The sequence below is a fragment of the Salvelinus fontinalis genome, chromosome 13 (assembly GCF_029448725.1).
Source record: "Salvelinus fontinalis isolate EN_2023a chromosome 13, ASM2944872v1, whole genome shotgun sequence".
Lineage (NCBI taxonomy): Eukaryota > Metazoa > Chordata > Actinopteri > Salmoniformes > Salmonidae > Salvelinus > Salvelinus fontinalis.
Genome location: NC_074677.1, coordinates 28,641,971 through 28,666,445, shown reverse-complemented (window position 1 = coordinate 28,666,445; position 24,475 = coordinate 28,641,971). Strand labels below are relative to the sequence as shown.

Genomic DNA, 24,475 nt, shown 5'->3' with positions numbered 1-24,475 from the left:
AAAGTAAAGGAATGGAATTAAGAATATATAAATATTTGGACGAGCAATGTCAGAGCGGCATAGACTAAGACACAGTAGAATAGGATAGAATACAGTATATACATATGAGATGAGTAATGCAGAATATGTAAACATAATTAAAGTGACTAGTGTTGCATTGGCCAGGGATTTCAAGTCTATGTATATAGGGCATAAGCTTCTAATGTGCTAGTGATGGCTATTTAAGATGGTCTTGAGATAGAAGCTGTTTTTCAGTCTCTGGGTCCCAGCTTTGATGCACCTGTATTTCTTTATTTTGAAAGTTATATATCTTAACATGTTATTCTAACTTCTGCGACGCTTATAAAGCCATCCCCCGCCCTCCTTTCGGAAAATCTGACCACGACTCCATTTTGTTGCTCCCAGCCTATAGACATAAACTAGAACAGGAAGCGCCCATGCTCTGGGCTGTTGAACGCTGGTCCGACCAATCGGATTCCATGCTTCAAGATTGCGTCGATCACGTGGACTGGGATATGTTCCGCATAGCGTCGAACAACAGCATTGATGAATACGCTGATTCGGTGAGCGAGTTTATTAGCAAGTGCATCGGTGATGTTGTACCCACAGCATCTATTAAACATTCCCCAACCAGAAACCTAGGATTGATGGCAGCATTCGCACAAAACTGAAAGCGCGAACCACTGCTTTTAATCAGGGCAAGGCAACCGGAAACATGACCGAATACAAACAGTGCAGCTATTCCCGCCGCAAGGCAATCAAACAAGCTAAGCGTCAGTATAGTAGAGTCGCAATTCAACGGCTCAGACACGAGAGGTATGTGGCAGGGTCTGCAGTCAATCACGGACTACAAAACGAAAACCAGCACCGTCGCGGACCACGATGTCTTGCTCCCAGACAAACTAAACAACTTCTTTGCTCGCTTTGAGGACAACATGGTGCCACTGACACGGCCCGCTACAAAAACCTGCGTGCTCTCCTTCACTGCAGCCAACGAGTAAAACATTTAAACGTGTTAAACCTCGCAAGGCAGCCGGCCCAGACGAGACCTCAGAGCATGCGCAGACCAGCTGGCTTGTGTGTTTACGGACATATTCAATCAATCCTTATCCCAGTCTGCTGTTCCCACATGCTTCAAGAGTGCCACCATTGTTCCTGTTCCCAAGAAAGCTAAGGTAACTGAGCTAAATTACTATCGCCCCGTAGCACTCACTTCCGTCATCATGAAGTGCTTTGAGAGACTAGTCAAGGACGATATCACCTCCACCCTACCTGACACCCTAGACCCACTCCAATTTGCTTACCGCCCCAATAGGTCCACAGACGACGCAATCGCAATCACACTGCCCTAACCCATCTAGACAAGAGGAATACCTATGTAAGAATTCTGTTCATCGACTACAGCTCAGCATTTAACACCATAGTACCCTCCAAACTCGTCATTAACCTCGAGACCCTGGGTCTCGACCCCGCCCTGTGCAACTGGGTCCTGGACTTCCTGACGGGCCGCCCCCAGGTGGTGGGGGTAGGTAACAACATCTCCACCCCGCTGATCCTCAACACTGGGGCCCCACAAGGGTGCGTTCTCAGCCCTCTCCTGTACTCCCTGTTCACCCATGACTGCATGGCCATGCACGCCTCCAACTCAATCATGAAGTTTTCAGACGACACTACAGGGGTAGGCTTGATTACCAACAACGATGAGACGACCTACAGGGAGGAGGTGAGGGCCCTCGGAGTGTGGTGTCAGGAAAATAACCTCACACTCAATGTCAACAAAACAAAGGAGATTATCGTGGACTTCAGGAAACAGCAGACGGAGCAGCCCCCTATCCATATCGACAGGACAGTAGTGGAGAGGTGGAAAGTTTTAAGTTCCTCGGCGTACACATCACAGACAAACTGAAATGGTCCACCCACACAGACAGCGTGGTGAAGAAGGCGCAGCAGCGCGTCTTCAACGAAATTCGGCTTGTCACCAAAAACACTCACAAACTTTTACAGATGCACAATCGAGAGCATCCTGTCGGGCTGTATCACCACCTGGTACGGCAACTGCTCCGTCCACAACCGTAAGGCTCTCCAGAGGGTAGTGAGGTCTGCACAACGCATCACCAGGGGCAAACTACCTGCCCCCCAGGACACCTACACCACCCGATGTCACAGGAAGGCCAAAAAGATCATCAAGGACAACAACCACCCGAGCCACTGCCTGTTCACCTCACTATCATCCAGAAGGCGAGGTCAGTACAGGTGCATCAAAGCGGGGACCGAGAGACTGAAAAACAGCTTCTATCTCAAGGCCATCATACTGTTAAACAGCCATCACTAACATTGAGTGGCTGCTGCCAACATACTGACTCATCTCTAGACACTTTAATGAAAAAATGTATGTAATAAATGTATCACTAGCCACTTTAAACAATGCCACTTTATATAATGTTTACATACCCTACATTACTCATCTCATATGTATATACTGTACTCTATACCATCATATATTTTTATGTACATATTCTTATTAATTCCTTTACATTTGTGTGTATAAGGTAGTTGTCGTGAAATTGTTAGGTTAGATCACTTGTTAGATATTACTGCATGGTCGGAACTAGAAGCACATTTCGCTACACTCGCGTTAACATCTGCTAACCATGTGTATGTGACAAATAAAATTTCATCTGAAATTATAGTTTTTGGGTGGAGTTTTCCTTTAAATTTGGCAGAAGCAATTGGGCATGGGTAGGGTAGGGCGAGAACATTGCAGGCATGGATAGGGTTTGGGCTTAAAATTCACGTCCGTGCATGGCTCTAGTATGTTACAATGCTTGTAAAAACACATTGGCCAGAGTAATACGCACCGTAGTACGCACCGTAGAAGGCTACAGTCAATTATTGTCAAACAGCCAGAAACAAAGAAAGTGGATGTAAGACCACTCCACACAGTCTTAAACCACCCTCTAAGAACCCTTGAGTCAATCCAAATTTCTACCATTCAAACCACATATCAAACTCTTCACATATACAAGAAGGAACATTGATGGGGATTTGGGCTCACTAAAACGTGACTTGTGGGTTCAGTTATTGAAAACATAAATGATTGAAACAGAACAGAACTAGTAGCTACGGCACATAAGAACCACATTACATTTCTCCCCGATTCTACTAAACTTCTGTTAAACTTCTCCCCTGGGCAGACAGGTTTGGGGCTTGCTGCCAGACCAATTCCTTGAAATCTGTCCAAACAAGCACAATAGACAAGAGTGCAGAGCTACAGTGTGCACATTCATCAACACTCACTACTCTGCTTTAACACAGAGGAGAACTAAAGCTCAAACTTTTACATCATCCCTGCCCTGACTGCCAAGTGTGCCCTTGCTGTGAAATGTGGAGAAACCAGACTGCGGACGCATATCCTAAACTGCATGTCTCGCCTCGCTCTCGTCCCGGGCTTCTTGCCGACCGCAGCAGCTCTCGTCTTGCCTTGTGACGCTACTGACTGAGCACCAAGCTCCAAACTTTCCTCACTCAGAGACAGAAAGAGAGAAAGAGCAGAGAGAGACAGACACAGCGAAAGAGTGGGATGATATGAAGAGGCGGATAGAGATATTTAGAGAGGGAGCGAGATCGTGGGGGAGGGGGGAAGAAAGAGAAAGAGAGCAAAGAGTAGAAATAGGAAGTAATTTAATAGGAACACAATGTATGCGTTTTGTAATCCGTCTCAAATTCGACATAATTGCTTGTAAAAGTGTCTGCATTAGTTATCAGCAGTTTGGGGTGAAGAATGAGGACTTTGCAGCAGGGGGGTGCAGCTTCAGTCTTAAATTGACCCCAACACACACACACACACACACACACACACACACACACACACACACACACACACACACACACACACACACACACACACACACACACACACACACACACACACACACACACACACACACACACACACACACACACACACACACACACACACACACACACACACACACACACACACCTGTCCAGACTTGCATGTTATTGACTGTCGTTTGAGTGCTGATGTGCCCATTCAGACAGATCAGGAAAATTTCCCGCTGTAATCTGATGGGATCAGCTTGCCTCCCACTCACTGACTCAACAGTACAGGCTGCGTTCCCCAGCAGTACACAGCAATGTGCCATTTAAGACGGTTACAAAATCAATAGGAAAAGGCAGTGGGCCGACAGCAATAAGTGCTGGAAACCTGAGTGGCGCATGCGAAGATGACATTTTGATAGACCCACTTCTAAATGCTCCCTCCCTCTACCAGGTTTAATTCGTGGGAAGGTTGCTACAATGACAGGCGACAGGCGATAACGACAGGAAAGGGAACATGTCTGCAAGGTTAATCTGGACGTCTTAGCGGGCGACATGACTGGTGACAATGATAAGGATCGCTGTCCATTCATCAGGGCCCGGGCCATGGCTACACTGCTGAAGGGTGGGGTTGGACATCTGTTGTTAAAGAGACAGTGCTATCACCAGTTACCAAAAATGCAAGGGTTTGTCAAGTCAAAGGTTTAAGGTTAGGGCCATGCTCTGACTGAGGGTCAAACATTGAACATAGACCTGCTGAAGTTTGTCTTTTGCTAGTCTGACAAAATTAAATGTACCATTCAACACCCCTTTTCCTGTTGAGTTGAGTACAGAGTTTTGTGGGAAAGCATAGCAGGACCGTACTGAAGCTACTGTAACACAGAAACAGAATACCAGCCTGAACCTGAGGCCTTTCTACTATACGCTTCAGAAATACAGCTGTCATATTTTTCACCTGGAACTTTCTGTGATGCAAAGCATCTGAAGGGAGAGACATCAATAAAATATGTATGTATATGTGACGTGCTCAGCTAAGTGTGCATGTGAGAAAACAGTGATACAAGCTCAGATATGTCTATGTACTATAAGTTTCTGTATGTCTGTGTGAAAGCAGTAAATGTGTCCTGTGTGTGTGTGTGAATACATTTCTGTCAGTCTCACCTCTCTGCCTCCCCTGGATGCTGCGCAGTGCCAAGATGTTCTGCTCGTCAGATAGGAACTGCCTCATCTTGTGGAAGGGCTCCTTGCCCCTGATGGTCAGCTTGCTCCAGGGCTTGGGCCTAGCCAGTATCTCACTGACCGAGCCCTGGGACAACCCCAGCACGTAGTGGCCGAAGATCCTCTGCCCAATGTTGTGCTTGATCAGCTGCTCCTTGACCTGACGCGCTATCTCAGACGTGTCCATGTCCTCACCTTCCGAGACACTCCCTGCACCCTCTGACTGGCTGGGCGAGGGGGCTAGGCCATTAACGTCTGGGCTGCCCGCCGACGGGTGCTGGGATTGCGACTGAAAAGACTGATGGGGTGGCAGAGGGCTGGCTGAGAGGGAGTTAGGGGTTGGGTAGTGGGTGGGGGAGAAGAGCAGGGCCTGGCCAGACACTGAGTCCTGAAGGGCTTTGGAGTAGAAGGTCTGCATGAGCTGGCGCTGCAGCAGGGAACTGAGCGACACTTTGCCCGCCAGGGGGAAAGCGGTGCCTGCCGACGCCAGCGAGCAGGGGCTGAAGAAGTCCTGCCCGCCCAGCCCGCTGCCCGTGGGCGAGAAGTGGTGCGTGCCATTGGCGGTGGTGACAGGGGTGGTGTCGGAGGAACCACCTGAGCCAGTGCGCAGGAGGAGTTGAGAGGAGGGAGGGGGAGGGGAGCCCTGCAAGTTGGTGCCCATGGGCGTGGCAGGAAGACGCTGTTGACCCTCTGATGAGTCTTTGACCTTTCGCTCCCTCACACCTGTGAGACCAGACAAAACATGACACAGATCAATACATCAAGTGGCATCAACAAAATTAGTCCAAAATAAACAAAATATCTAGACAAAACACCATCTAACTACAAGTACACAAGTTTCATCACACCCATTAAGTGAGAGATGTTGGGGGTACAGTGAACTCCAGTTGAGTAGCATAACCTTAGAGGGGAGATGCACTGATGCATTGTGCGAATTTGCCAGTAGGGCTTATGGCTGTGGAGAGGGACACTGAACAGTAGTGAAGGGAAGCGTCTGGCAGGCATGTCACAGGATATGGACACAGGCAGAGAGCTGCCTAGGTTACCTGCTGTGTGGTGTATGCCCTGCCTAACCTTCTTGCCCCTGCCTCTGCATATCACCATCTCCTGGCCACCACTCACTCAAGGTAGCTTTGGGATGCCCTTATTTCAGGGTGGATTAACATCAGTGGTGTGTGTGTGCCTGTGGTTTATGCATCAGAGTGCAGGAACAGTAGCAAAACTTACACATGTACTATACAGCAATGATAAACAATGGCAGCCAAGCAATATTTGCTCTTTATACATACTTTTCCTTGTGAGATTTGATTAATGTTAGGTATAGCCATAGGCTCAACACCATTGCAAAATAGGCCATGGTATACAGATCATCAGGCATACAAAATTGAGTTATCATAAATCTGATAACACTGTATAAATGTACAATCATTAACATTTATTCATCGAAAATCACATTGGGAAGTAACTAAGTAGAACGCCCGTCCAACCTGTAGCCAAACAGCGCCTTTGGTTTCACATCAACATGATCCGGTTGGACAGCGAGGGGTCCCATTAGGAATACAAATGAAAAGCTTAATTTTCGAGGACATGGGAGGGAGGGGGGAGACCCGAAGCCAAATGGGATGACATTTCCGGAGCGACCAAGTGCACTGAGTGATAAAGGGCATACTGGGAGGAGAGACTAACGGGGCTTCATTAGCATACTGGATCACTCCATGTCCTCCAGCCTCTGACCTCCCTTGGCGCCCCTACACTCCTCGCCTAGGGTGGGCTGCACTGTGCCCCTCCATTACCCCCACCCTTCCGACACACAACTGCAAACTGTGTGGGCGCAGATGCGCTACCAAAAAAGCCATGGAAAATTTTTAATAAACGGACCTTAACCCGTAAAGATGAGATGTAGCCTCCAAACACTAGCCGTGGTCAGTACCTGTTTGTGTAGTTATAGCCCCCTAGCCTGTGGTGTGGTTAGGTTATTTTTGGAGAGGTCATATTGTTGAGTTTAGGGTAGAATCTACTTTAGGGAGGCATTTTTAAACTTAAAACAGAAAGCTAAAGCTCTCTGAAGTAGAAGACACTTATTGTTCTTCAACTGGAAAAAGTCAGACTGAACACCAGTAGGTGTTAGACTAGGACCAAAAGGTTGATATTATACACCAAGTCTCCAATCTTTTCATCCCCAGAGTCTGAGTAGAACTTCAGGTAGCAGATGTAAAGTCTAGGACTTTAGATAAATGGAGATATAACAAGAAACCTCAAGCAGTGATCCTTTGAAATGTAGCACAGAGAATGTTACACTACCTCTCAAATCGCCGTGCTTAAATGGCTGATTCTCTGAATGAGATAAATCGAGGATCCAGACAAGACGAGTGCCGCTCTGAGAAAGCAGCAGCACTTCAGTCTTAATGGTGTGAGCCGACTGTCAGCTTCGAACCCTTCAATTCAACTCCATTATACATTTACAGGTCCAGAATGTTTTTTATTTGTATCAAACACGGTAGCATGCCAATGGAAACAGTTGACACATTGTTTAGGAGTGTGTCTATATTTGTAGAAAAGAAAAAGCTCCTTGAGATATAACATTCTTTCCTTTGGGTCGAACAGTCTCCTTCTTCTGCTGGTGGAGATAGCTGGAGCTGCTTCCTGTTTGACTACTTTACTTCCTGTCTATAACCCCTCTAGGCGACTGACAGAGTAAAGAAACAAAAGGACTGTGTGTCCTTTTAAGTTGGAAGCACCCTGGCACACACACAGAGGCACAGGCCAATGCTCTGATGAAGGCTAATGGTGAGGGACTTTAAACTCCATTTTACATTCTGGTCTGGGGTAACTTCTGCTCAGACAATGTTAACATTTTCAAAAAGCTCTTCATGACAGATATCCTTGAGTCTCAGGATTCTAGATATGGAGACAGACGAAAAGCCATTAAGTTTGTGAGAGTGTATGACTGTGCGTCTATGGGTCTGTGTAAGGCAGCTGAATGTAGGGTATGCGATTGAAAGAGCTGACATGTTGTGACAAGAGAAGGCGATAAGGGCTCAGAGATCAATGGTGGAATGCTAGGGCTCTGTGCATCACTGAATTAGGCTCACTGAGTTCAACCAAACTTCAGCCCCCTCTTTGGAAACAACCCTATCAGTGCTTACGAAGCCTGTTCAGAACCAGCCCATGAATAAGACCTTGACGGGGGCAGTTCACACCAGGAGTTGACCTTGTGGTCGTGTCTACATGCATATCACAAAAAAATTCTGCCGATAACAGATTGGCTGCTTTGATACTGGTTAAAGATGAAATCAAACACAGTTTTTTTCCCCTCTGACATCAATGCACACACAATAGAACAGCAGAGTATATACTATGACTGCTTTTTACCACAACGCTGGCACTCCTCTTCTCCGTTTAATAAACAAAACAAAAACGCCTGTGGGCAGCCATCCATTTCCCCTAATGCGGATCTCAGCTTTAAGGAAATTTAAACAAATAAAAATGGTGAAAACTAATGTTCAACTTGGTCAGTTGGCAAGTTCAAGATGGCAAACAAACACTACATACTCCACAGCAGATGTCTGATTGATAAGTCACCTTAATAAATAATGTGTGCGTGTGTACGTACGTGTGTCTAGTTATGTGTGTGTGTGTGTGTGTATGTGTGAGTGAGAGCGCTTGAAGGACTCACCACTCAACTCACTGTTGTTTAGGCGCAGGGAGGAGCTCTCAGACTGCAGGCCTCGACTCTTCAACAACAACTCCAGAGGCTTCTTAGAGTCCTGACACAGAGATAGGAAATTGTTAAACCTTGTTTGATAAGATACATTGTCTAAATATTGTTCCAATAAAACTCAAATGCAATATTCAGCCTCCTTACCTGTGCTGAGGAGAAGTTTGAAGAGCCAAACTCCATTGACTTTCGGATACTGTGAAGTAAACAAGGAGAAATGGACCACTTTATTACTGCACCCACTGCAAAAAGGAGATCACAAATACACACAGCACCACAGGACTGACATTTATCTGCTATCAGCCCCCACAGAACATCTACATCAGCGATAGGCAGTCCTTCACTCTGCTGCGACCATCAAAATCTGATAATGCAATGAAATCCTTAGAGCCAATCACAGTAATTAAAATGGGTTATTCAATCATGTGCTGGGTGCCAATTGGATTTCAGGCGATATTATCTATAAAGGAAAAAGCGTCTATGAAAAGGTTGGGAGGCAAATAAAGACACTTTAGTCTATTAGGAGAGGAATGCTTCCCTTTGGGACCACAGACGGGCTATCAATACAAATTCCCACAAATAGCTCTTTGGCTGACCATCATAGTGGCGCTGAAAACTCTCACAAACAGAGCCATTCACTGATACTACCTTTAGGACTTCTTCCAATTGGGAATATTATGCCTGAAAATCCAGTTACCAAATTAATGTTCAGACGGCCCCTGATGTCCAGACGAGTGAAGATTGTTAAATCCTGGGAAGAAACCACCCGAGTACCCTAAACATGGGCAGTGCCGTCCAATTATCTTATCTGCAAATCTTAACTTAGTTAGCCTTCTTGTTACTGACTTGGACGGAGATAACATGCAGCACAACACCAAAAAAACTGAAGCCACTGTTCACCGTCATCTTGGGATTCCATACCAGAAATGCTAGAGCTTATACAAGCCAATGTCATAGAAAACTGAATATGGCGCAATAAAGCTCATGACATGTGTGTTGTTAATGAGTAAAGATTAAAAATTACATTTACCATAACAGATTTCCTTGGTTTATTCAACCTTTTTATAAAAACAATTTATTGAGCTACAGTACAAAACATATTTGACAACTGCAATCAATGGTTTCGAAAGAATGTCCTTTAGAGTAGCTATACTTAAAGGTACAATATGCAGAAAACTTTCCGCCATTTCCGGGTTGCAAAAATTATAATAGTTCTCCTAATTTCAGTTTGTGACAAAAAAGCTTTCCAGGGCAAAAACTAAACTTAAGAACGGGAAGTTTAGAAATAGCACACATAGACGAGATCTACTGCTTCTTAGATTTGCTTTTAATGAGAATGACAGATCTATAACTCAAATGTATATGTAAATTTGGTCAGGTCGCCCAAAAAGTGATATATTGCAGCTTTAAAAGAAGCGAAAAGATTAGAAGAGCATGACACTAAACCCACATTTGGGGAGAAAGCATCCAAGTACATACCCCTTTAATGAGTGTACAGCACAGCCATTTTAGCTTCCCATCTCCAGACCCCAAACATTCTGATCAAATAAGAAAGCAGTGGCAAACAGAGGTTGAACGCAAAGTCCTACTGTCCAATCAAACTAGCTTTTCTGATAGGAACTACCAGTGCTTAGCCAATAATACTCAGACTCAGCGAGTCCACATTCAAGGGCTAAATCTAAAGGTTAATGATAGTCTTGAGGGTGGTTTGGCAGGGTGTCCGAATCGCACATACTTGCACTCGGTGGCATCACAAGTTTAGGCTTGGAGGCTGGAATTAATTTGACCTGGTTAATGTGTATGGTTTTTTGAACTGACGCCTGTGGCTGAGGGGAGGGAAGACAGACTGAGGAGGAAAGTGAATTACCTGAGTTCTTTCTTGATGGCTTCGTAGTCTGCCTGCTCTCGCAGTTTCTCCTCCAGTTGCTGTGTGGAACGAGAGAGGAGAGAGGAAGTGCTTAAGCAAGTGTACACTTGGGGAGTGTACTCTTGGGAGGACAGAGCGTAAAAGTAAGTGTATAATCAAGTGGGCTCAGTGCGTGGGGAAAGAGCACACTTTAGCTATTTCAAGGCATGGGAAAATTAAGGAAAGTATACAGTTCAGAGACAACTCTGTATAAATAGGGGTGGTTTTACAGTTATTGCAATGAGGACCAATGAATTGGGAAGGAAATATTTGGAGAGTAACAGTATAGAATATGTTTTCTTAAGGAGTCCCAGTGCATTAGCATGTGTACATTTGAGATGGCTCAGTGCATTGAGGAGAGTTCATAATAATTCTGCTCCTTTCTCTTTGTGCAATCTTTACACATTACCATGTAGCTACACCAAATCACGACAACTTCCGATAGAGAAGCACTTCAGTCTCTGTGCATAAAGCTCACTGGATATGACATGTCTGTTCAGTCGTCGCAGATACAAAGACATGTCAGTCAAGTCCTAAATGCAGAGCCGTATGAGAGGTGCCCCGCAGAGTTCAGTAAAACCATTGTTATGTTTATGGATAGAGGGTTCAGGGCTACGCATTAGTCAACTGAAACATGTCCTGACATGTTTCAGTTGTAAAATACTGTTTTTCTCAGTTAAAGCTGAAAGGTAGTGCTTACAGTAGGAGTCAAGAACTAAAACCACCAATTGTTTGTACAATATATAACTGCATTACCTGGAGGCACACTGATGCACTATAAACTACTATTGACAACTTCCACTTATTTTTACATGCCACACAAGTTCAGATGAATACACAGTAGTTAGGCCTACTCTTCCTAACTAACCCCTAAACTCATGTTATGAAATTGACCAGAGGCCTTGCTGATGACCAGATTAGCCTACCTACGGAGAAGAAACTGTGACTATCGAAGATGACGAGGTGCCCAATGAAGAACTTCGTGGCCTGTCTGTCTATAACTCCCTGCCTGGCTGTACCATGTATGCTCCCTCCTCTCAAGATATTACATTTCTGAACTGCCTATCGTCTAAAGCTGTGGAAGACCATCGCCCAAGAACTGCCAGATCCTTACTTTTATTTTGTGAAAATGTTTTATGTTCATTTTGCTTTTAAAGAGACTGAGTTTTTACTTGTAATGAAAAGTACTATATGAAATCAATGTACGGCACTGACCAGGGCCCTCATAGTGTTACGGCACTGACCAGAGCCCCCATAGCGTTACAGCACTGACCAGGGCCCTCAAAGCGTTACGACACTGACCAGGGCCCTCAAAGCGTTACGGCACTGACCAGGGCCTTCACAGCGTTACGGCACTGACCAGAGCCCCCATAGCGTTACGGCACTGACCAGGGTCCTCAAAGCGTTACGACACTGACCAGGGCCCTCAAAGCGTTACGACACTGACCAGGGCCCTCAAAGCGTTACGACACTGACCAGGGCCCTCATAGCGTTACGACACTGACCAGGGCCCTCATAGCGTTACGGCACTGACCAGGGCCCTCATAGCGTTACGGCACTGACCAGGGCCCTCAGTGTTACTGTGGTGGTGTGACGGGGCTAACCTTGAGTAAGCTCTCCTTGGTGCTGAGCTGCTGCTCCAGCTGGCTTATCTGCGAGGCAGAATTCTCCCGGATGTTGGCCAAGCTAGCCTGCAGTTTCTGCACGTCCTCGGCCAGCTGCAGCACCTCCCGCTCCTTGGCGCTAAGCTCCACCTCCAGACTGGAGCGCGACAGAACCTCCAGGGCCTGCTCCATGTCAGGGGCCTTTTGGATCTGTGTGGCAAGCTGGAGGGACTTGTTGGCGGACGACAGCTGTTCCCGAAGAGCCTCTGCTTCTCTCTCCGCTACCTTAGCTCTCTGTGAAGGAGAGAGAGACAAGTCAAGTTTCCCCACTATCCCACACTTTGCTGTCATGTTGTCTACAGATAACTATAAGATAAATCACTGTAGGTCTCGAGTCTATACACAGCCATTCTTCAAGGCCCAAATCTAAACTTGAGATTTGCTAATATAACCTAAATGTTTGTCTAATAGACATTTATTTTGCGTTAAACTTTGAATTGCACACATGCATCTTTAGTTCCAAAATAGAACAGTGAGTACAGAATTTAGACCCACAGCGATTTCACTCTTTAGGATTTGTATATTCATGCATATCCTCCTGCATCAGATCATGACTGAACCACATCAGAAAACAAGTGGGGGAAGAACACAAGGCATCCTAATGACTCATTACATGTTGAAGGTGCTTAAACATTCAACCTTTAGATATATCAGGTGCTAAAGCCTTCATCTTTATGGAATTATGGAAATGTTAAATTTTTCAGGCGGTTAAGTTATTCCAAAAGTTTGGGTAATGAGGGCGCTATTTTATATAATGCCAAATAATTGTTTTGGGTGATTCTATTATAAATTGTAATCAGTGGGCTCCCTTTAATTATGCCGTAGCTAGAGAAAAACAAGGTAAGCAGATGCACAGGAAAACCTTTAGTGAGATTTTACTCCCAAGGGCTAATGTATATTGAAGTGTGATGAAAACAGATACCCACACATTATAAATATTCTTCTAAAGAGTACCATTAACAATGTGCACTACAGAAGAAAAGAAAATCTTCCTCCATTGTCTCTCACATTACTATTACACAGCTAAATGTGACCATGATTGGAAGTGATTGTACCATCATTTATAATGTGATGTTATGACACTGCAACTTGCCCAGTCATTGGGAGTGGAGAAAATGAAGTGTCGTCTGGAGAAGGCTGACACCAATGATTCTCACTCAACACCCCTATCTAAACCCTCTTTGTCGCTTTGCTAGCAGATCTGAGGAGTGTGTGTGTAGTGTGCGTCTGCCTGTGCAGTCAGATAAGACAGGTGATTACAGGAACTAAGTGACAGTGAGGCGCACGCACACACACACACACACACACACACACACACACACACACACACACACACACACACACACACAACTAATCACCTCACCAACTGAGCTTATTGATCACCATCAGTGATTGGCTAATTTCAACAACCTGGTCTCTAGGCTTGGGCGGTATACCCTGGTATGGATGGTTTTTCAATACCGTCAATACCGTTGAATATATATGTTTTAATATTTTAGATACTTTTTAAGTACTTACCTGCAGTCAACTTGTGCAATACGTTAGAACAGGGGTACTCAACTCTTACACTATGAGGTCTGTAGCATGCTGGTTTTCTGTCCTACCTGATAACTAATTGCACACACACTTGATGTACCAGGTCTAAATCAGTCCCTGATTAGAGGGGAACAATAACAAAAATGCAGTGGAACTGGCTTCGAGGTCCAGAGTTGAGTTTGAGGGCGTTAGGAGATAAAGCAGATTGCGTTCTTCATTTCACTTGTCACATTATTTTACATTATGAAGTTTACCGTAGTTCCCCAGAACAGTTTAGCCAGTTAATTGTTTGTTTGTTAAAGAGAAAGAGGAAGTCCAGCTCTGTATTGATAGGGGTCGCATTTTATATGGAAAGTTCATGTTTCTTTTGCTTCAATAGAACGATCAGGGACGTGCAACTGTAGTTTTACTTAACAGAAAATACATAAGTGCAACACATTCGGCAAAATAATTTGCTTAATATTCATCAGAAGTGCAACGCTATTTGGCTGGTAGCCACATCAGTAAATGAGCTTACAATGATTTTTTTTTTTTTTTCAAAAACGATGCATGTTTCAAATTTCTATCATAGAAAGAATATAGCCAGCTACATTTCCTAATGTTTTGCTTAAAGTTAGTCTAAGTAGCTACACATCAGTAAGAGCACTGTCTGCTGATAGATGAGAATTCACAAACGGGCATTCTAAGTGGAGAAGTAAAACAGAAGCACAAAATTTGTCTGATACCGAGTTGAAATTCCAAGAAGCATTTTAGATCTGTGTATAATGTATAATTTTTTCCTGCGTGAAAAACACAGAATTCTGCGTTAACTTGCAATTTAAACTTAGGGGTCGTGTTATCTAAGCATAGCAACACCCACCCGTAGAACGAACTCCAGCAGGTATATTGCATTGGTCATCCCCAAAGTCAACACTTCCTTTGGCCGCCTTTCCTTCCAGTTCTCTGCTGCCAATGACTGGAACGAAATGCAAAAATTACTGAAGCTGGAGTCTTATATCTCCCTCTCTAACTTTAAGCATCAGCTGTCAGAGCAGCTTACCGATCACTGTACCTGTACATAGCCAATCTGAAAATAGCACACCCGACTACCTCATCACCATACTATTACTTACCCTCTTGCTCTTTTGCACCCCAGTATCTCTACTTGCACATCGATCACTTCAGTATTAATGCTAAATTGTAATTATTTTCACCTTTTGGGCCTATTTATTGCCTACCTCCCTACTCTTCTACATTTGCACACACTGTACAAAGACTTTTCAATTTTTATTTTCTTTTGTGTTATTGACTGTACGTTTGTTTATGTGTAACTCTGTTGTTGTTTGTGTCACACTGCTTTGCTTTATCTTGGCCATGTCGCAGTTGTAAATGAGAACTTGTTCTGAACTGGCCTACCTGGTTAAATAAAGGTGAAATAAAAAAATAAAAAATAAAAAGTGGCTGAATTAATAAGGTCACGGGGCATCATATAGTGTTCGCTTTCTACCGTGTTTGAGAAGTCTAAGCCCTTTGAATGAGTTATCTGTACAGCTCCCACTGCTTGATTTCCTGCTACTCCCCACTCTTCTCCAAACAGAGCAGGCAGGCCCGTTGCCCAGCGACTCCAGACTCCATACTGACACAGCGTGTACAGATGCTGCTTCAGAGCCAGTACTGTTCTTCCTTCAGAAAAGCATATGCCAAAACTTTGTTCATTTGCACAATGTCTCTCGTTCACATTTGATTGTAAATGTCCAAACTCACCAAAAATGACATTCAGTAGCTCCTACCTACAGTGGGGCAAAAAAGTATTTAGTCAGCCACCAATTGTGCAAGTTCTCCCACTTAAAAAGATGAGAGGCCTGTAATTTTCATCATAGGTACACTTCAACTATGACAGACAAAATGAGAAAAAAAATTCCAGAAAATCACATTGTAGGATTTTTTATGAATTTATTTGCAAATTATGGTGGAAAATAAGTATTTGGTCAATAACAAAAGTTTCTCAATACTTTGTTATATACCCTTTGTTGGCAATGACAGAGGTCAAACGTTTTCTGTAAGTTTCCACAAGGTTTTCACACACTGTTGCTGGTATTTTGGCCTATTCCTCCATGCAGATCTCCTCTAGAGCAGTGATGTTTTGGGGCTGTTGCTGGGCAACACGGACTTTCAACTCCCTCCAAAGATTTTCTATGGGGTTGAGATCTGGAGACTGGCTAGGCTACTCCAGGACCTTGAAATGCTTCTTACGAAGCCACTCCTTCGTTGCCCGGGCGGTGTGTTTGGGATCATTGTCATGCTGAAAGACCCAGCCACGTTTCATTTTCAATGCCCTTGCTGATGGAAGGAGGTTTTCACTCAAAATCTCACGATACGTGGCCCCATTCATTCTTTCCTTTACACGGATCAGTCGTCCTGGTCCCTTTGCAGAAAAACAGCCCCAAAGCATGATGTTTCCACCCCCACGCTTCACAGTAGGTATGGTGTTCTTTGGATGCAACTCAGCATTCTTTGTCCTCCAAACACGACGAGTTGAGTTTTTACCAAAAAGCTATATTTTGGTTTCATCTGACCATATGACATTCTCCCAATCTTCTTCTGGATCATCCAAATGCTCTCTAGCAAACTTCAGACGGGCCTGGACATGTACTGGCTTAAGCAGGGGGACACGTCTCGTACTGCAGGATTTGAGTCCCTGGCGGCGTAGTGTCTTACTGATGGTAGGCTTTGTTACTTTGGTCCCAGCTGTCTGCAGGTCATTCACTAGGTCCCCCCGTGTGGTTCTGGGATTTTTGCTCACCGTTCTTGTGATCATTTTGACCCCACGGGGTGAGATCTTGCGTGGAGCCCGAGATCGAGGGAGATTATCAGTGGTCTTGTATGTCTTCCATTTCCTAATAATTGCTCCCACAGTTGATTTCTTCAAACCAAGCTGCTTACCTATTGCAGATTCAGTCTTCCCAGCCTGGTGCAGGTCTACAATTTTGTTTCTGGTGTCCTTTGACAGCTCTTTGGTCTTGGCCATAGTGGAGTTTGGAGTGTGACTGTTTGAGGTTGTGGACAGGTGTCTTTTATACTGATAACAAGTTCAAACAGGTGCCATTAATGCAGGTAACGAGTGGAGGACAGAGGAGCCTCTTAAAGAAGAAGTTACAGGTCTGTGAGAGCCAGAAATCTTGCTTGTTTGTAGGTGACCAAATACTTATTTTCCACCATAATTTGCAAATAAATTAATTAAAAATCCTATAATGTGATTTTTCTGGATTTTTTCTCTCTCATTTTGTCTGTCATAGTTGAAGTGTACCTATGATGAAAATTACAGGCCTCTCTCATCTTTTTAAGTGGGAGAACTTGCACAATTGGTGTCTGACTAAATACTTTTTTGCCCCAATGTATATATGTATAACTTTATGAGCTGGATTACCTGTCTTTGCAATTTGCTTATTTCCGTTTGCGCTCGTTAGCATATTTAACTAGCAGCCTCCATGGAAATTCGCTATTACTTGGGCTCATTTTATTAGCATTCTGGTAATAGACGCACGGCCAAAGGGCTTTTTGGGGGGGGTTTGTCGCTGTCCGCAATGAGCTGAGAGAGGCTAGACTGAGGGATGGTAGGCCTGTTGTAAGGCAGGTCCTCACCAGACATCACCGGCAACAACGTCGCCTTTGGGCACAAACCCACCGTCGCTGGACCAGACAGGACTGGCAAAAAGTGCTCTTCACTGACGAGTCGCGGTTTTGTCTCACCAGGGGTGATGGTCAGATTCGCGTTCATCGTCGAAGGAATGAGAGTTACACCGAGGCCTGTACTCTGGAGCGGGATCGATTTGGAGGTGGAGGGTCCGTCATGGTCTGGGGTGGTGTGTCACAGCATCATCGGACTGAGCTTGTTGTCATTGCAGGCAATCTCAACGCTGTGCGTTACAGGGAAGACATCCTCCTCCCTCATGTGGTACCCTTCCTGCAGGCTCATCCTGACATGACCCTCCAGCATGACAATGTCACCAGCCATACTGCTCGTTCTGTGCATGATTTCCTGCAAGACAGGAATGTCAGTGTTCTGCCATGGCCAGCGAAGAGCCCGGATCTGGTGCCTTGGTGGAAAAGTGGGGTAACATCTCACAGCAAGAACTGGCAAATCTGGTGCAGTCCATGAGGAGGAGATGCACTGCAGTACTTAATGCAGCTAGTGGCCACACCAGATACTGACTGTTACTTTTTATTTTGACCCCCCCCCCCTTTGTTTAGGGACACATTATTCCATTTCTGTTAGTTACATGTCTGTGGAACTTGTTCAGTTTATGTCTCAGTTGTTGAATCTTGTTATGTTCATACAAATATTTACACAAGTTAAGTTTGCTGAAAATAAACACAGTTGACAGTGAGAGGACGTTTCTTTTTTTGCTGAGTTTACATGTGACTCTGGATGACACCATAATGATGTTTTTTCAACAGAGCTGTTTTTCGAAATAAGTTAAATCTGCTTCGTGTTTTGTTTCCTTGCCACGAAACTGACGTGTATAGCGATACTGTTATCGTCCTGGCCCTAATTCACAGTCTAACAAACTAGATATAAACAAGATCCCATGGTAAAGACAGCGTTGGTGAACCTCGCAAAAAATAGTTTTCAACTCCAGACCCAATGCCCATAGAGAGTAATTACACTGCTGCTCATTATCTTGGCTTATATTCTCGGCAGATATCAAAGGGTCGTCTCAGTGTAAATAATGCCTAATCACCGCTATGATGTTTCTGGGCAGAAAACATGAAGAAATACATTAAAGGGGGCCAAAGATGGAGAGGCAACGCCAGATTAGTCACACTCTAATAGGATAGCCTATGTGTGTCTGTATTGTTCTTCAAGAGGCTAGTTTAACTTTTTCTTTTTGGAATTTTCCATGTTTCATACTTTCTGGAACACAATTTTGAACATATTTGAAACAGAGCAATTCCTGTATCAAGCTGCTTAAAAATACATACTGACACTAAGGCCAAAGGGTGTATATGAGTAGTATGTATCTTTGCATATTCATAACACACTTTGATAGGATGGTTGTGATGAGGGGTTAAAAACAGCCAGGGACTGACCTGATCGGCTCTCTTCAGGTCTGACATCACCACTTCAATCTCATCGGCCCTGCAGAAAGAACAGGGCATGTAATCAACAAGGAGGCAAACAAAAGGCTTGGCACACAAGCAACAGGATGGAACACAGTATAAAATAGCGTAAATTTGTAGAGTGATAGATAACTGTGTGTTCACATGAGTGGGACTGAGTGTTAACATGCACTGTAATGTTCTGTAGGTGCATTTGCACACAATTCTGTATATATCTATACAATATATATTTACAACCATAACTGTATATATAGACTGGATTCCTACTGTATACAGAAACCTGACAATATGTTCCTACTGTATGTGTTTGTGTGTTTGATAGTGAGAGCTTCGTCCTCTAGAGTTGGCTTGCTGCATGTCTCGTCCCGGCCTGGCCCATGCCCATTAAGACCCTCTCAGTTACACCCTAATCCTTCCGTCTCCCTGCCACTCTGTCCCTTCCTGAGCCACGAGGACAAGCCCTGCCGTAAAACAGAGGGATTACACTAATATCGTTTTTAGGCCTCCCCTTTAATACACACTAATCTCATATCATATTTTTCCATTCTGTTTAGCGGCCGGGCTCAAGCCCACAAATGGCATTCGACTTAGGAGTTTATTCACATCTCTCCATGCTTAACCCCAGGGTTAAAGGTATGTTTCGCTGGTTAGTATTATCCCACACTTTGTGCTCCTCCGTCAGCTACTAGACAATTGTTCAGTGACTCAATAGGATTTACTACACTAGTTGGAACTGAACCTGCGTTTGAAAATGTGATATTTTACATTTAATTTGATATTCACTTATCGTGGTAGAGAATATGGTTCACTGTTCACCCGGAGGGAGATGTTTGTTCACTCTCACTGTGGTCTGAATTTGGTTTTACGCGGTAGCGACTACTGTGACTGACTGTGTGGGGGTATTGTGGGTGCCCAGACCTAGACAACCAAGACATGTTCCCCAGAAGGTGCTGCAACAACAGGTGTTAAATCCATTCCAGCAAATAGAAACACTATCGGGTTTTGTGTCATGCAACCAATTGCGAGTGTGTTTGTGAGTGTGTGTTTGTGAGTGTGTGTGTGTTTTGGGTTGACGGTGGTACTTCTACCCTTGGTTTTTTAATTACCCCAGCCAGTCAGAATTGCAGGGCTCAGATAACGGTTTCTTCTCAGTGGGCCCCTTCCATTTATGCAGGCTCAGGCTGTGGCAACGCTCACACGCTGAGTGGAGCCAAATGTTGCCATGCTTAATTTAATGGCAACATCTAATTATAGATAATAACTTTGAATGCTTTAAATTATGTTAACTGGGTTTTGTGTCACATTTTAAGTGCATGGCATATTTGTAATGAGCAGGGATTATCATTGAGATGCATTGTTACTCATAATAAACTGTAGATCAACTGCTTCTATAAAAGATTGCAATGTGATACCGATACTGCTGATTGAGACACGGCCACAAACAAATATTGTTGTGGATTGAAACAACACACATGGGGCCAATACAACCCTCTGGCTGCAGTCCAAATCATAGGACATTAAATCTCCTCTACTGTTAAAAGCATTCTGTGTTTGGACAACACAATCCAATTGTAAAAGCTTCTGGAGAGAGAGAGAGATGAGGAAAAGCTTTCCCAACCAGTTAGTGTTGTGATTTTAACAAGATACCCAGGCATTAACAATGTGTGCTGCTCTTGATACTAATGCAACCCAAATAGCTTTGGAATTTGATAGTTCAATCAAGGTACAGATGCAAAGTATTATTAAATACCTTTGGATTTGCCTGGATTTGGGAATTAGGGAAAGGAAATACTGCTGTAACGCTGAGAGGAGGATCAGCGATTAGGTTTGGGAAAAAAATGTATTAACAGCGTGTGATCTGTGGTCATGGCACCGATGCACAATCCCCCACTTCACCCCCATCCCCTCACCCAGCCGTGCTACAACACAACCCAGTTACACTGGGACAAGGACAATAGACTGTCACATCACAACAAGACTGTTCTATAGGAGGGTTACAAGGCAAGCTAAGGGAAATAATGTGTTGTGATTCTCCAGACATCTGTTATGAAGCATACATATAGAAATAGTCAATGCATGGAAATCACTGCCCCAAAAATGCAATTGAATTTATGCAGAATGCCGGTAAATGTGGAATCTAAGCCGGAGACTCTGGGATTAAGACCAGAGCAGGCAGCACCTTCTGGGGAACATGTCTTGGTTGTCTAGGTCTGGGCACCCACAATACCCCCACACAGTCAGTCACAGTAGTCGCTACCGCGTAAAACCAAATTCAGACCACAGTGAGAGTGAACAAACATCTCCCTCCGGGTGAACAGTGAACCATATTCACACAGTACAGGCCCTGACTCCAGACTACAGAGGACCGGAGGTGTTTGCCCTGCGCCTCTTCAGGATCGGTGTCCCTTCCACGGGACGGTTGAGCTAACGTAGGCTAATGCGATTAGCATGAGGTTGTAGGTAACAAGAACATTTCCCAGAGACTTTGGGAACAGTGCAGTTATAAACAAGACTCCCAGAGACTTTGGGAATAGTGCAGTTATAAACAAGACTCCCAGAGACTTTGGGAACAGTGCAGTTATAAACAAGACTCCCAGAGACTTTGGGAATAGTGCAGTTATAAACAAGACTCCCAGAGACATTGGGAAAAGTGCAGTTATAAACAAGACTCCCAGAGACATTGGGAAAAGTGCAGTTATAAACAAGACTCCCAGAGACATTGGGAACAGTGTCATAGGTTAATAAGGTGTTGGGGCTCCACAATTCTTCTACCACTCATCCAGAATGCTTAATCATAAATACTACAAATGTGCTGAATATGATGTTGTCTGTTGAGCTCACCCTGGATGCATTATGAACCCCGATACCTGACATTAAAACGTCACCACCTCAGATGACTTGAGCCAGAGTGAACCGAAGGTGTGCAAATGGCCCCTGTAGTGGTGCTGAAGGTATGTGTTGGGGTTTTCTGGTCTAAAGCAGGGGCCGGGGCCCTCTTCTCTCGGCCGCCCTGACCTTTCCATCGCTGCCTGTCGGAAATGAGCCGTTAACTCCTCTGGTCGGGCTCTGTGGCCAGGACGAGTCCGGAACGCTACGCCTCTGGTAATCCTTTCCTCTTCACCACTCTATCCCTCTCTCTCTTTTCCCTTCATATCCTGTGCCCCCTTACTCCCAGCCCAATCCCCCTGGGCCAGCACGACATTTCACAGATTTAGCCCATTAGATTTTCATTTTCCTCCCGCTCTCTTTCAGCACAGCCAATGTCGCCTTGGAGATTGTTCGCTTTCCTCCTTTGTCTTTTTTTCCCCTCACTCACTTACTCGCTCCCTCTTTCTCTCTTCTGGTGTAGTTGCTTAACCTTTCTGCGGCTGGAGAGGCAAAATGGCCCCCGGGGTTTGGCTCTTCTCGCTGTGTGTGTGTGAGTAGGAGGAGGAGAATGGAAGGCTGGCCATTCTTGTTAACATGGCCATTCTTCACACTGATGTGGCCGGGCTGCTCGTCACAATATTGTTCCCCACTTTTATTAGAGTTTCCACCCACAACAACCACACAGACCCAAGAGACAATGATACTGCTGGACCCGTAACACTCATCCACCTAGCTAGCACAGCCTATGCAGGAAGTACACATCATTTAGTAGAGCACCATGAACCATTATTTTATGTGCCTGGTTACTAAGTCCAGGGGAAATGAATAGGGTGGGGATATCATTCATACAACACTCCACATATGATACCATTCTTCCCAACATACAAAAGATGTCCTCAGAGGGAAGAAATAGCATTGTGCTGATAGTGTTGTTGCCCCGTTGCTGCGCTCGCCCAAAATAGAGCTAAAGCTAACATCTGGACTGAAATGTTCCAGTTCTGTCCTACAACGCACACGGTCACACACATATTGTATTATGCTACCAGGCCTGGCATGCTCTGCTGCTGAATCTCTCTATCAATCCAGAGCTGTGTTTATATTGCTCGGGCCATGGAGCTCTGCTTACAGCGTCACTGTGGGGGTTTGCAATAATATTGTGGAGGTCCGCCTGTGATGTCATTTATAGCACTGGAGAACACTATAAATAGGCTCTTTTGGGATGGCTCGCCAGTCATAATATAATAACTTAGAGGAAGAGGCCTCTGTGAAAAAAGAAAGTGGGTTTTAAGGGGTTCTGGTGATGAAAATAGGAGGTGTGTTCGTGTGTGTGGGATGTGTATCAGCCAGTCCCCTATTCTGCAGAAGAATAAATCTCAACTGACAGCAAGGGGTGTGATGGTGATGAGTGAAGGGACATTGGCCGTGGCATATCATAAATAGAGACAGATAAATAGAGAGAGAGACAGATAAATAAAGAGAGAGACAGAGAAATAGAGACAGAGAGACAGAGAGACAGAGAGAGAGACAGAGAGAGAGAAAGAAAGAAAAGGCTCATCCTCCCAGCCCGATGCCAAATCACAACACATCAGGGCACCGGGGAGGGAAACGGAGCTCCGACCGAGCAGAAACGCCACCGTCAAAAAAGCCCACCGCCAGCGTGCCCGAGACCATGTCATAGCACCGTGCCGGTGTCTGGGAGACGCACACAACCCGCGACGGGTTGGGGGGAGAGGCGTGAACAAACTTGACATTTATCTCTTGGTGGAGCGAGTGGCTGAGGAAATCGGACTGCCATCAGGGTTTAAGGCTGCTCATTTGAGCGCCTGTCCACATGCGTCCCGTACATTCAGGCCAACTCAAATAAATCAACACAGATCGCCCAGATACGGAGAAACAGACACTCGCACAAATTACATGGATGTGTACACACACACACACACTTCTCCAAACAGATATACGCTCTAACACAAACACACACACACCCCACCTTCATCTCTCTCTCCCCTCCTATAATTTCCTTTCCCTTCTTCCTCTTCTCCTCTCATCTATCCTCTTTCCCCTTGTTCTCTCCCTCCCTCTCTCACCTCCCCTCCTCCCTCCCTCCCTCTCTCTCTCACCTCTGCCTCTCACTCTCCCATCCCTCCCAGGGCCTGTCATGTGCTAGGCTGATGTTATTAATGTGCACAGCTCTGCCGAGGCTAAGGCCCTGCCTGCACCAGCTCAACTGGCTCTTGGCTCTGTGGGCACACATACCAACGCACACACGCATGCACACACACGCACATGCACACACATCCTGTCTATCTGCTCCACTAAAGACAGAGACTGGCAAAGAGTGGGCGTGAGAGAGAGGTAGAGAATGGGCTCTCCATGGAACAGCTTGAGAGATTGTGTGTGTGTCGAGAGTGTGTGTGTCGGCGTGTGTGTGCACAATATGTGAGAAAGAGAGAGCGCCATGTTCTACCAGCTGAGCCACACGGGACCCCACGTCACTACTTCACAGGAGAGGCATTTGAGCGTAAACATTTATTTTTTATTCAAATACATTTTGGGCCAGAAATGCTTTCTGGAATGTGAACTTTCATGTGCCTCAAACTTTTATGCTATCTGAAAATTCACATTTTT

General features: G+C 44.9%; 1 protein-coding gene across 4 annotated transcripts in view; it reads right to left on the bottom strand.

Annotated features, from left to right (window-relative positions):
- LOC129868358 (homeobox protein cut-like 1) overlaps positions 1-24,475 on the bottom strand; it is a 244,473-nt gene that overhangs the window by 50,366 nt on the left and 169,632 nt on the right. For 3 of the 4 annotated variants that reach the window (XM_055942277.1, XM_055942278.1, XM_055942279.1), the window contains exons 9-14: positions 18,953-19,001; positions 12,287-12,580; positions 10,644-10,702; positions 8,924-8,972; positions 8,735-8,825; positions 5,002-5,781 (exon numbers count right to left, since the gene is read on the bottom strand). In XM_055942277.1, the coding sequence (XP_055798252.1) occupies positions 5,002-5,781; positions 8,735-8,825; positions 8,924-8,972; positions 10,644-10,702; positions 12,287-12,580; positions 18,953-19,001 (1,322 nt within the window). Of the gene's footprint in view, positions 1-5,001; positions 5,782-8,734; positions 8,826-8,923; positions 8,973-10,643; positions 10,703-12,286; positions 12,581-14,741; positions 15,463-18,952; positions 19,002-24,475 lie in introns of those variants that run through there. The other variant, XM_055942280.1, reaches the window with a different exon arrangement.